Below are 13877 nucleotides of genomic sequence, written 5' to 3'. Positions count from 1 at the left end.
ATTATTATTATATTATTATTATTATTATATTATTATTATTATTATTATTATTATATTATTATTGTTGTTGTCAATATCACCATTTAATGGTTAATAAAAGTATTAAAGATACTTGCAAAATGTTGGTGTTGTGTGTGTTGTAGCAATCGGTCTCCAGCGACACAACTCTGTCTACAAGAGACGCACAAGACCGTGGCGCTAAACATCCCGGGCATGCATTTAATCATATAACACGAAAGCAACATTCACGGTAACGTTCACTACGTGAGGTGGAAATTCTCAGAATTGAAAGCAGACACTTCAATGTGATATCTGTCAACAAACCTCCACCAACGCCATTCAAGTGGCCAGTTACACCCAGCACTAGTGAGAAACCAATGATTGTGATAGGTGACTTTAACAGCCACAGCACCAAATGGGGATACAATGAGAACAAAGAAGATTGAGATACTGTTGAGGAATGGGCTGACCAATATAATCTGACAGTCTTCTATGACGCATGAATCATCCTTTTCAAGCGCTCGCTGGATAACAGGCTACAACCCAGACCTTGCATTTGTGTCTTCCAGACATGTCAAAAACTGTCGGCAACCCCATACCAAAATCACAATACAGACCTATCGCCATTGAGATAGGATCAGTTATCTCTACGAGAACAAACAAATTACATGAACTGTGTTCGTGGACCTGGCAGCTGCCTACGACACAGTAAATCACAGGAAACTGCTCCTAAAGGTTGCAAGGGTAACTAGTAACACAAAAATAGTTGCAATAATAAAATCCCTTATGTCAAACCATCCCTTTTTGTGGAAATGGATGGGAAGAAAAGCAGATCACAAAAGAACGGACTCCCTCAAGGATCGGTACTTGCACCTATCCTTTTCAACGTTTATACCAACGACCAACCTCAGTTCGAGAACATCCAGGAGTTTCTATAGGCTGATGATCTGTGTCTTGCGTCCCAGGCCTCTGATTTCAAGACCATTGAGGAGAGACTAACGGATGTTCTGGAGCCACTCTCTGAGCCCACATTTAAAAAACTCACTAAATGCCAACCCAGGAAAAACTCAAGTGTGTGCTTTCCATTTAAAGAACCACCAAGTCTAAAGAAAACAGGAAACTGAACATCTCCTGGAATGGGAACATATTGGAGAACAACACATTCCCCATGTACCTCGGTGTTACACTAGACCGCACAATGTCTTTTTCTCAGAACACAAAGAAAACAAAAGCAAAGGTGGCCACAAGAAACAACTTCCTAAGAAAAGAGAAAAAAAAACTTACCTGGGGAGCAGATCCGAAAACAGTCAGGACAATCATACTAGCCCTCTGCTATTCATCAGCCGAATAGGTCTCACCAGTCTGGGCAAGATCCTGCCATGTCAAAATAACACCTGCCGGATCATTAGAGTAACTTGAAACCGACTGCAGTTCCAGTCCTCCATCGGCTGGCTGGCATTGCACCTCCCCACATTCGAAGAGCCACTGCTTCCAAAGCCCAGAAATATAAACAGAAAATGGACCCAAGGCACCCCTTCATGACCACAGCCCAATGACAAGTAGACTGAAGTCAAGAATGAGCTTCACGATGGAAGGAAGCATCAACCCTGACCATGCAGCTGTATACAGGCTTTTCACACTGAGGGAGTGGGACAATCATGCAAATGAAGCTGTTGGAGATCCGAGAGAAGAACTGTCTTACGGAACCGAGCTCCCCAGGAATGAATTGGTAACACTGAACAGAGCACGGGCAAAACTTGTGAGAACAACTGGAAGCATGAAAAAGTGGGGGCTGGCTGAGATTAGCTTGTGTACATGTGAATGCCCAGAGCAGACATCCCTAGAGAATGCCAGGATGGGCTCAGCTGCACTGACCATGACCTAAGAGTCTGCTCCCCAGATGCTGTGGAGTGGGTTCGGTGTTGGTGCGACAAGCTATGATGATGATGACTTGCAAAATTAATAAGTCTTACACCTGCCAACATATAAGTAAGATGACAAAGATTAGAATGTTAGGATGCTGATGTTTTTAACATCAAAGTACTTTTGTAACCCGGCATTGCTAACTTTTATGTGTAACCCAGAATGGAAAGTTATTACAAAAGATGAATGCAAGATATCTAGATAAATTGCTAGTCTATCATTGTGGTAGACGTATATGTATTAAACTTACATATCCAATAACCTGTAGGTTAAGAGAGAAGGAAGGGCGCACAAGTTCATTTGAAATTGAGGAGTTGGAACAAAGTTGATTTGCATCGAGTCAGAATTCAGTCAAGTCTCAGATTGAAAGAATAAAGCCCACAGAATATTTTCTAAAATAAGAAACAAAAAAAAAAAAAAAATAAATAAATAAATAAATAAAAAACCTACAGCGTGCACCAGAATGAATAAAAACAGGACAGTCTTTAAAATTTATCAATGGAAATCACATCTTGCATATACAAGACTAGTGCTATTGTGTGGACTGGTTCTCAGTCTCACCCGTCCTGCCGTATCTGAGGGCCATAACACAACTTGTGAAATCCAAATAAATTAAAAACAGATTATAAATTTATATCACTTTTATTGTCATTTCATACATATTCATGTTATTCAAACTGAAAATCATTAAAAAATATATAGATACGATGTTTCTCCATTAAATGTATGCTTGTATTTTCATCCTGTGAAAGAGAAAGAAAAAAATAAAATAAAGAAAAGTGATAATTATTACTGAAACTGTGTAGTTCCATTTTTAAAAATCTGTGATTTAAGAGCCTCAGCAAAAGCTTTGGTTAAGAAAGGCTCTGATTCTGCAACATCACATGGTCCCATCTATCAAATTCTACTACCATTACAAATCAGCTACATAAATGGATTCATCAGTACTCTTATCTTGTTGATAAATTAAATTATAAATATAGAAAAGGATATAACAAACTTTAAAAAATAATTAGAAAGTTAAATGATAGTCAATATAAAGAGATCATTGCCTATTTCTTTTTAAATTTCTTATTCATAACCAAGGAAGCAGGTTTCTTTCGCCATATTCTTCTTGACTTCCCTATGTAAATGTTTCTTTCAAGTGTATAACAAGCTCACAGGGCATTTGTATAAAGAAACAGGAGACAATACCATTAAAATGGAGAGATCACTGCCTAAAATTACACAGGGATAGATATGCATTGGTTTTAACGTGTATTAGACACTGTCATTAGAAAAAAGTTTTAAAAAATCTTTACAAACTACAGTAGGTACTGCTTTTCAAATTAAGAAACCCTCGAAAGCAAAATATGGTCCTATTTTCTTAATCACCGCTCTCTAGTGTCTAGATTATACTTGATAGGTCAATAAAGCTGAGAGGTTTTATGAAGAATATAGAATATAGAAAAAAAACCCCATTAATTCCAAAAAAAAACAAAAAACAAAAAAAAAAAACATAGAAGGGTCCATCATGATATATGAGGAATTCTATAAGATACAGTAACAAATGAAAGCCATTTTGATAATCTTGGTGGTTGTAGTAGTAGTGACAGTGATGATGTGGTGGTTGGAAAACACATTATAGGTTATTAAAATACATGATTACACACATTCTCTAACTTCGTTTTCTGACAGCTTCATTGTGGCATAAATATACGCAACAGTTCTGAACCATTTTATTGTGGGTTTCGATATTGTTTGTTGTTTTTCTTGTGTCGTTATGTTGACATAGAGACCGAATGAATGGTAATGCTTACATTCCCAGCCCAAGATATAATGGCACTGAATGCTTTCATTGGTGGACAGTGGACACTTTTTAAGGCTTCGTACGTATTCTCATTCGTTTAATTCTATGGTTCTCTCACACAGTATTGGAATCACTCACTGAATGAGCATGAAGCAGACATGAGTGAAGGAAACGTAAACTCTGTAAGAGAGAATCGGCGAGTGAAGCTGTACTGTAATGACTGACACTGACAGTGACAGTCAAATTTCGAAGTGAAATTAAAACAAATAAACAAAGCATTCTAAAATTATGCCGGTGAGACATCCCAAGTTAAATACCCGAACGCTATTATGGATTAACACTGAACTTAATCGTTTCCTGCTCTCAAAACCAATCGATACAAATTACAAACTCAAACACTGAAATAGGAATCTTACCTTTGCATGAGTTGGACTGCCATTCTTTGCTGGTGATTAGGAACTTTAGCAGCCGGACAACGTTGCGCACAAAACAGGTCTCCCGTTTTTGTCGTTCAAATTGTAGATTATACACATTCAGTTAAAAACAAACACGTACAAATAAAATTGTTATTTAATTAAATTCTTTGTATATGGCTAAATTATTCCGAAAACCAGATTTCAAACAGTTCTTGTTTTGTTCACACAAGTGCATTGATTTTGGAGAATAACCTTGACCGTGGTCTAAAAATAGACCGACAGTAATTTTTGATAAATTTTACCATTTGTTTAATAAAAAATCAATATTTAGATAATATTTGACGCGTGATCGAGTATTTATGAATATGTGTTTCTTTTGCCACCTAACAGCCATTTGTTAATGGTTATTTTTTTTCTATAATTTACATTGGAAGGTGAGCTGTCAAAGCCAGGAACATGTGTTTTGCCACGTGCTTCTAAATGTTTATTTATTTTATTGCACCGCACTGGACTCTTCAATGAGAGTCATTTTTAGTGCCTTTATTTTACTTATATCACACTTTTTCGATTTTTATCCTTGAACCCTTAAGCACCAATATTAACACCGATATTGAAAACGGAACGAAATATATCAATATTAATAGGCTACGACGACTACGGCTGACAACAATGGTATGGAAAAAAAACTTCTTTGTTCTCAAATGAAACTTTTGTAATTATAGGTGCACTTGATTGCTTACCGAATTTTTAAAAAAATGTTATAGCCTAACTGAAAGTTATATTCTTAAAGAAACTCAAAAACATTTTCCAACTAAAATTTCCAAAGATTACCTCCTCACCTGTTTTGGGCAATATTTCAAAGAAAAAATTAAGATTGATTAGAAATGAATTAGAAACTAATCCTTAAGATACATATTTTGAACTGTTTTCGGGTGACGGTATTTCACAATTTGTTGAAGTCAGCGAGAGGGAAGTCAAAGACTGTATTCTCTCGGCTGCTTCGAAAAGCTGTGAATTAGATCCGATTAAAACCGACATTTTAAAATTATGCAAAAACAAATTAATATCATCCATCATTCTCATCATGAATAAATCACTTAAACTGGGTGTTGTGCCTGGTATCTACAAAAGTGCGTATGTTGAAACCTTATTGAAAAAAAAACAAACAACAAAACAATCTTGACAAAGAAAATCTAAAGCACTATCGTCCTGTCTCTAACCTTCCCTTCCCTTCTTATCAAACACTCTTGAAAGGCTGGTCCAAAGACAACCTCTAGCTCACTTTTAAATAAATTTCATGGGAGAAATCTTTCAGTCTGCCTACAGAGAAAACCATTCGATCGCAACTGCTCTTGTCCGGGTTGTAAATGATCTTCTTCCAATCATCGATAAGGGTTCCTGCACACTTCTTAGCCTTTTTGATTTATCATCGATCACGACTTACTGTTGAAAAGTTTAGAAATAAATTTCTGCATTTCAGGTACGGCACTCAGTTGGTTTAAATTTTATTTATTAGATAGACAACAAATTGTAGTTGTTAATAATTTGAAGTCTGATCAAATTCTCTTGAAATGCCCTTTTTTCCTTCCTATTTATTAGAATCCTATAAGTGCAGAAGCTTTACTGAAGTTGAATTTCAAATTAAAGGTCGCTCGGTAAATCCAAATCAAACACAACAAAATACGAAAACTTGTTTCGACATTTTATGACGATTGACATTTTATGCTAATATCAGCAGTATATTGATTTGAAATTTGGTCGGTGTCATTTTGAGTTTGGTGAATACAGAAATTGGGTAAGTATTACGCATAAGATCATCACGCAAGGCAAGGGAATTATTGTAGAATTTTAGATTAACAGTGATCTTCTTGGTTTTGTAACCAAACAGCATTTCTGTCAAGCAAGGGAAGCAAATAAATGTTGTTCAGCGAGTTACAATGCAAGGCTTTAGAAGAAGCTGTTCAGCGTGTTTAATACAGCGAGGTTGATTTTGACACCTTGATTGTATCAATAATGTTTAAAAATGCAACATGTGGTTGGATATTGTCATGGTTTGCAGTAGTTTTGCTGATCTGATACAGGGAAATTTAAATTGGGGATATATTATTTTCTACTCAAAGTATAAAAAGACAGAACTATCAGTGCACCCATTTAAAGCCATATTTCATATCACTAGGGAACGTCTATAAAGTTCTCATCCTTTTCAAGTATGCGAGGTCAGGGTGTGGCACAGCATACTTTATAATATGATATAGGGGAAAATAAGTCCTATGATAATTTCGGAAAGTTTAGAGACACATCTTCACGTTTGGAGCGTGGGTGCTACACAAGCCCGAATTGCTGAGGCAAAACTGATTCATTGTTAAATGATTTGCTTGAAAGATACCTCTATAGTTGAGTCCTTGGAAAAGGCTCTTTACTCACATTCTCTCACCGTACTCAGGTGTAAAATGAGTATCTGGCTAGCCGGCTGTTAACACTGTTGTCTCTGTCGAAAAATTACAATAATGCCTAACAGGCGTCAGTCATGTCTCGTTCTACATGTTACGTGTTGCTGTTGGACCCTTTGTAAAGTGCTTTGAGCACGTTTAGTGGATATTTCGAAGCACACTGAGTATGGTAAAGCCGTGGATATACTACATTCACATTTATTTTGCACTATTATTATAGTTTAATGAAATACCTTGTTTGAAGTTGATTAAATATTTAACATTTATTTTCATTAATTAAATTATCTCTAATTCATTCACCCTGATTTTCTTATAGCGGTGTTTGAAGACATTTGTCTTGAAAATAGACATTTTGTCTCTTTCCAATTGGTAAGTAGTGTTGTTGGCTTGGGAACCATTGTAAAGCGCGTTGAGATCATTTAGTGGATGTTGCGCTCTATCATAGCTCATGGGTTTTTTTTTCGGAGCGGAAAGAAGCTACACGGACCATGGATCATTTTTTATACCGCTCTTTAGCGTACAAAAAAGGAGATTAAAAATTGCCAACTACGCAATTGGTAGGACACTAATCTCTAGTAAAGGACTCACTGCCAGATCTAACAGGATCAGCTACCCAACAAATCCTCCCAACTGCTTACATCGTGAATCATTATATATCTTATTACTCTCAGACGGACAGTGATGACTTGCATAAATCGGACAGTGGTGTTAATAAAAGTATTAGTCGTAATGCTCCCACGGATGATAGAGAACAGCAACGGCGGAATATATTGACCAAAGAAGTACACCCGGCATGGTATAGGAGGTAACTATTTGGATTAAGTAAAGGAATATATTTGTATTGATATATATATATATATATATATATATATATATATATATATATATATATATATATATATATATATATAATTATAAAAAACAAAAACTATGAATTCATAGTGCTCACTTAAAAAAAATAAATAAAAGTGGAGATATTCATAAAATATTCTCTGTGTAATTTTTTTCAACTCCTACAAAATTGTTTCAAGTATTGGCTATCTTCAGGAAGTGTAAGTGAAAGGATGTTTTTGTTGGTATTTTTTCGAGTTGGCATTGTACATTCTTGGCTACGCGGTTGTAGTAGTTCGTAATTGCATAAAAGTGTTTATTTCTGTGTCTGCATGAATATGTAAGTTACAAAATTACAAAAGAGATTACAAAACTTTGATGAGTGGGAGTACGAAACAGAAATCAGAGACATTCGAAAATTCCAGCAAGTTAGCACTTGTCAAGTTTAAGATTGAAATTTAATTTAAAATCCTTTATTGATGTAAAAACTATGCCAGTTATTAATAAAATTGTATAGAAATCACGATATCTAAAGTTTCCAAACTTGCGTCTTGTTTTTAGCAGTGATTGGTGTGATTGAAGGAAGTTGTCCCATCTTGTTGAAAAACAAATGACCTATCGGGAATATCTTTTTTCTGACAATGTTACCATTACACAGTTTTCAATACAAAGCAGACATCACATTTGGTTTATTTGTAAAAATAAATGACCTCCAATGAGTCCTGACTAGTAACTCCCTATATTAGATGTTGTTGGTCCTGACCTGACTTAATCTAAACGACTACAGCAATGATGTCTAACATGAACCAGATTTAAAAGAGTCAATTCAAAAATGCATAGGATTGAATCACGATTCAAGCCATAATAATATAAATTGGATCTCGGGGGAAAATGCTACGAATAGTCATAATGCAAAGTATGAGAATGAGATATACAGATGACATCGACAATGGAGAATTACGTTCCAAATCTTTGGAACAATCATAGAAAAATATTTTCTCCAGAATTGTGTATGTACGTAAATATTAATAAATGATTTTGATCTTGGTGAAATTTCAGACTTGTACTTGTATCATTTATAATCTGGCAGCCACAGGCTTCTAAACCTTTCTTTAAATCTCGCATCCAATGTGTACACACACACACACACACACACACACACACATACATATATAATATATATATATATATATATATATATATATATATTATATATATATATATATATATATATATATACATATTGATGGATGTCCTGTAGTTCTTACAGTGCTCTACAGATTAACAATTCAGAGCATTATAAATGAATAAAAATCAACTCACATTTCGTCCAATACGGCCATTTCGACACACGAAGACATCTCGTCAATTGGATGATCCTTATATTAGTGCATGGGCCAGTGGGCGAAACCCTCCCCCCCCCCCCCTGGGGGAGTTTTCGCCACATGGTTTTTCTGAAACAGCAATATATCTTGAGTATTAATCCGGGTGTTACCGTTTTTTCAAGTGTCATTTACGAGAGTTACGGCCCTTGAAAGGTCATTGGGTGCAATTTTTTGTGAAATCGTTTTTGTGCATAAAATGGTTGTTTATCATCTTAAAATTGTTTCACATACAATCAATAATGGAATTTTATTGTAATTTCTCATTTTTTGCCTCATATCATAAAATATTTTACAAAGCCATATAGCGTTTTTAAATCTTTGATAGCCATTTTCTCTATAATTTGAAAAAAAAATCTATTACAGTGTACTTGTTTCCCTTCAGGATGAATAAACAAGAGGGATTTTGCACTAGCACAATTCAGGCATGCTTCAGGGACATATAATACAAATTAATCCGGGTGTTACAGTTTTTTCCAAGTATCATTTACAGGAGTTATGGCCCTTGAAAGGTCATCGGGTGCAATTTTTCGTGAACTCATTTTTGTGCATAAAATGATTGTTTATCACCCTAAAATTGCTTCAAATGCAATAAATAGTGGAATTTTATTGTCATTTCTCATTTTTTGCCTCATATCATAAAATATTTTACAAAGCTATATAGGGTTTTTAAATCTTTGATAGCCATTTTCTCTATAATAATGAAGTCCCCAAAGGCTGTGCAATTGAAGCTGCATTTGAGAGTGCCTCATCAGAGGAAAGAAAACTGCAAGAAGCTGCTGTAACCTTGAGACATTTGATTCTGGATTCTTTCAAAGATCATTCACAAATGCCTTGGCCCCCCCACATCAGAGTATTTGCTATCTGCTCAAGACCAACTTCCTTCTGCTCTGATCAAATTTTTTACTACACTCCTATCCAAGCAAGGTGCAGGACATATGAGTAGTAGGTCTGAAAGACTTGTACGTTCCATGGCCCAAGATGTTTGATCTAATGTCACTTGTGGACAATGGAAAATGCCTAAACATTTACTTATGGCGATGACTGTGAGGCATTTGACTGGAAGTTTTCAGATTATAAACATCCTTAACCGCTTTGGACATTGCGCATCCCACTCTACTCTTTTGGAACTGGAGACTGCAATGTGCGACAGTGTTGTTGAATGCTCCACAAATCTTCCTTCTGCCGCATTGGCACATCCAAAAATCACCCATTTTTGCTGGGATAATTTCGATCTCACAGAGGAGACCACTGATGGGTCTGGCACCACACACTCTACTCATGGCATCATGATCCAAGAAATAAAAGAAGGAAACTTGGAAAGAAAAATAAAGCAACAAAATGTCACGACTGGAAAAACAAAGAAAAGGTCAGCAACTTTCAAACCCATCCAAATTCAGCCTTGCTTTGCAACTGGAAGAGCAGAACCTTTCTGACTGTTTCCACAACAACAGTAGAAAACAATCAAGAAAGACAGCTGCACCAAGATAATTTTCTGTGGGTGTTCTGTAGGATGAAGTTGAATTCAGACGGAGAACGTTTCCCTGGCTGGAAAGGTTGGCTTTCATCAACAACTCCAAACCCCCAAAATGAAAATGAAACCAACATGCCTTCAATTGTTGAATATATGCCTGTCATCAATGCTCCCATAACTAAAGCAGCTACAGTACAGAAGGTGTTACAACTATCTTTGGAGGCAACACAAGAGCTTGGTCAGCCATATACATTTGTAACATTTGACCTTGCTGTAGCAAAGAAAGCTTACGATATTGTCTGGCAAAACCCACAGCTTTACAAAACAGTCATTATTCACCTGGGTGTCTTTCACACCATAATGTCATATCTTGGTGCCCTGGGAAAGCAAAGTGGATCTGGTTTTGAAGAAATTGTGACTGAAGCAGGGCTATGTGCACATGGTTCTATGGATAGGGTTATGAGTGGAAAGAACTACAACAGGGCTATACGAGTGCATGTGTCTGTTTTGGAGGCTCTAGAGAGACTTCTGCTTGTAAAATTTGAGCAGGACACGGATTCAAAACTCAGTAAAGACCTCATGTCTTACATAAAGGAATTCACCGAAGGAATTTCAAGCCATACAGCTAATAAAATTCTCCAGTCAACTGTGTATGCTGAGTTATTTTCCCAGTATGAAGCCTTCAAAGAGAGTGTCCGCTCAGAAAGTACGGAAAAACTGCACAATACTGGATCCAATACATGGACAGAGTTTGGCTTCTCCTCCAGTTTCTGCGAGCTACAAAGACAAACAACTTTCTTCTTCATATATCTTGTTTAAAAGAACTGTGCCCACTGCTTTTTACCATGAATCACCACAATTATGCCAAGTATCTCAGTGTATATTTTGTGTCACTAGCCAACCTGATTCATTCCCACCCAGGGGGCAGAAGAAATGTTACAAGATAATGGATTTAGTGTCTCCAGATCAAGGACTAGGACGCCTGCTGGAAGAATAGCAGTTGATATGACCATTGAACAAACAATAAACAAACATGCAAAGACAAAAGGAGGTATTGTTGGGTTCAGCAAGAGTCTTCCAAGCTATTACCGTTGGAGTGTAACAAGACACAATCGAGCAGAATATGTATCAGCAACCCAAAGAATGATCAGCAACAACAACTGTATGGATATAGACACCCACAAAGAATTGAGCCTTGCAGAAAAAAGACAAAGTGAAAAGCGAGTGCAAAAGATCCTCCAGGCATTTTCAGCATTTATCAATCCCTTTGAAGTTGAAGATGGTCTGGTCAGTCTAGCTTCAGGAATGAAAGTGCAAGAGGATGTTGCTGATGACCTGCTAGCCGTGGAAAAAACAGGAAAAAGATTGTTTGAAAGTTTTGTTGAAAACAGACTGAAGGAAAAGACTGTAGAATTTCACAAGCCATTAGAAAGGAACAAGACCAAGACATTTGCATCATTGAGGAAAGTGGTAACAGTGAAAAAAGACATGAACGTGGTCAAAATCAAGGCACAAAGACATTTATTTGGCCAGCTTCTTGTTTTGTCCCAAGAGCACAGTGTTGATCTTCAAAAAGTTCTTCAATATCCTCTAACACCTACTCCATGGTCGCTGGCTTCATCAGATGGTTTACCTCTGAAGACCAACAAAGCAACTTTGTTGCACAAGCTCACGCCTGACAATTCATTAATGTTCGAGGATTATACAAAAAAAACAAACAAACACCGTTTACATTGTTGATGGCAATGCACTGTTACAAACTCTGTCAGCAATTCCAAATACATTTGGTGAAGTAGCCAAACTTACATTTTCCTCCTTACCACAAGCAGCTTGTGTACACTTTGTGACTGATACTTACATAGAAGATTCAATCAAAGGTTGTGAGAGATTGAGGAGATGATCTTCTGAAGATAATGCATACTTGTTAAGAGGATCTGAAACAACAGTGCCCAGACGTTGGAAATCATTTCTCAGCTGCGTTGATAACAAAAGATCCCTTATCAGGTTTCTCATCAAGGAATGGGAAAGTAACGAATATGCAAAGAAACTGAGAAACAGGGAAATCTTCTTTGTCTGTGAAGAGAGATGCACCTTACTTTACAGTGACACGGATGAATTTACCACAGCTGTACCTTGTCTAGATCTCTACTCATCACAGGAAGAGGCAGACACACTAATTATACTGCACTGTCAATATGCTTCCCGCCAACCAAACTGTGAAACAATTGTGTCAGATCACCAGACACGGATGCCTTCTTACTTCTCCTTTCATTCTCAGAGACAATTGGAAAGACCCTGATTTTTGATACTGGCTGTAGCAACGACAGGCGACAAATCAATGTCTCTCAGATTGCAAAGACTTTGTCTAAACAGATGTGTGATGCATTACTTGGTGTCCATGCATTCACAGGCTGTGACACAACAAGTTGCTTTGCTGGGCAAGGAAAGCTGAAAGCTCTAAAATTTCTTCAAAAGGAGGAAGATCTTAGAATTCTGTTCTCCAGATTTGGAACATCAGCAGCTGTTTCGAGTAATGACTGTCTCATGTTAGAGTCATTTGTGTTCAAGCTGTATGGCAAAACCTCATGCACAAGTGTCAACAAAGTGAGGTATGACATAGTTCGCCAGCGTTTCAAAGGAAAGAAAGGTACCATCTCATGCAGTGGTGGAATTGATCTGTGTCAGATGCCTCCTTGTAGTCAAGTATTGTCACTGCACATATCAAGAGCCAACATTCAAACTCTCATTTGGAGGAATGCAGTGTGCCAGAATCCTAGCATTCCAAAACCAGAGGATAACGGTTGGCAGAGAAATTCTGCAACTGAATTGGAAGTACAGTGGTTCAAAGATGCTTTCATTCCAGATGAGTTGCAGGAAATTGCGTATGAAGAAAGCTGCACCAGTACTGACGAAGATACATATGCCGAGGATGGTAGTGATAGCTTTGACAGTGATTTCCTTGACGACACTTCAGAGGACGAAGAGGATTTTGCTACTGATGATGAGGATATGTAATAAATTGGTGAGCAGTGCAAACTGTTAAGGAGTAAAGCATGTTTGCAAAACACATAAGGATATTGTTTTTATGTACTTACTGCATCTTGAATCAAGAATCCCTTTTGAGTATCAATTATTCTTCATAATATAACAATGCGATTTCGTTCAAAAGTCTTCGGTAATGATGCTTCACTTGGGTTGTGAACAAATTAGTCTTTTTTTCATGATATATCTATTGTTTTTACCACACCTTCAACTTACTTTTAAATGTGACAACTGGACATCAATACCATGTTTAAAAAGAATGAAAATTATGATGAATTTGGCATCCCACAAAGTGGAGAAAAATTTAAGGGTTGCGTACACTTTTAGTTTTTCCTGTGACGGAGAAATATGAAGGTTGTTGTTGAGGCTTGGGCCATAGCTTTCTTCAGTGCTACATTTTTAATGAACATGCTGTTTTTGGCCATATTTAAAATAATTTTTGTGTAAAACACTGAAATAGCCCATAAGTTTAGATATGACACTTCATGAGATTACTGACAAATTGTTTCAACTTTCTGTGAATCTATATAATATTTACAAATTGAAAGCTTGCGCACATAGTTTGATAGT

At 36.6% G+C, this 13877-nt stretch overlaps 1 protein-coding gene across 1 annotated transcript in view; it reads left to right on the top strand.

The window, feature by feature from the left end:
• The first annotated feature begins 4758 nt into the window (after positions 1-4758).
• Positions 4759-13877, top strand: part of LOC144968535 (uncharacterized) — a 131506-nt gene continuing 122387 nt past the window's right edge. The window contains exons 1-2 of the mRNA XM_078906997.1: positions 4759-4800; positions 7250-7383. Coding sequence (XP_078763123.1) covers positions 4798-4800; positions 7250-7383 — 137 coding nt within the window. The 5' untranslated portion in view covers positions 4759-4797. The remainder of the gene's footprint in view (positions 4801-7249; positions 7384-13877) is intronic.

The sequence above is a fragment of the Berghia stephanieae genome, chromosome 3 (assembly GCF_034508935.2).
Source record: "Berghia stephanieae isolate SIO BIC M18660-M18661 chromosome 3, UCSD_Bste_1.3, whole genome shotgun sequence".
NCBI classification, from domain to species: Eukaryota; Metazoa; Mollusca; class Gastropoda; order Nudibranchia; family Aeolidiidae; genus Berghia; species Berghia stephanieae.
Note: the sequence above shows the minus strand (reverse complement) of the source record. Positions and strands in the feature narration are given on the sequence as shown.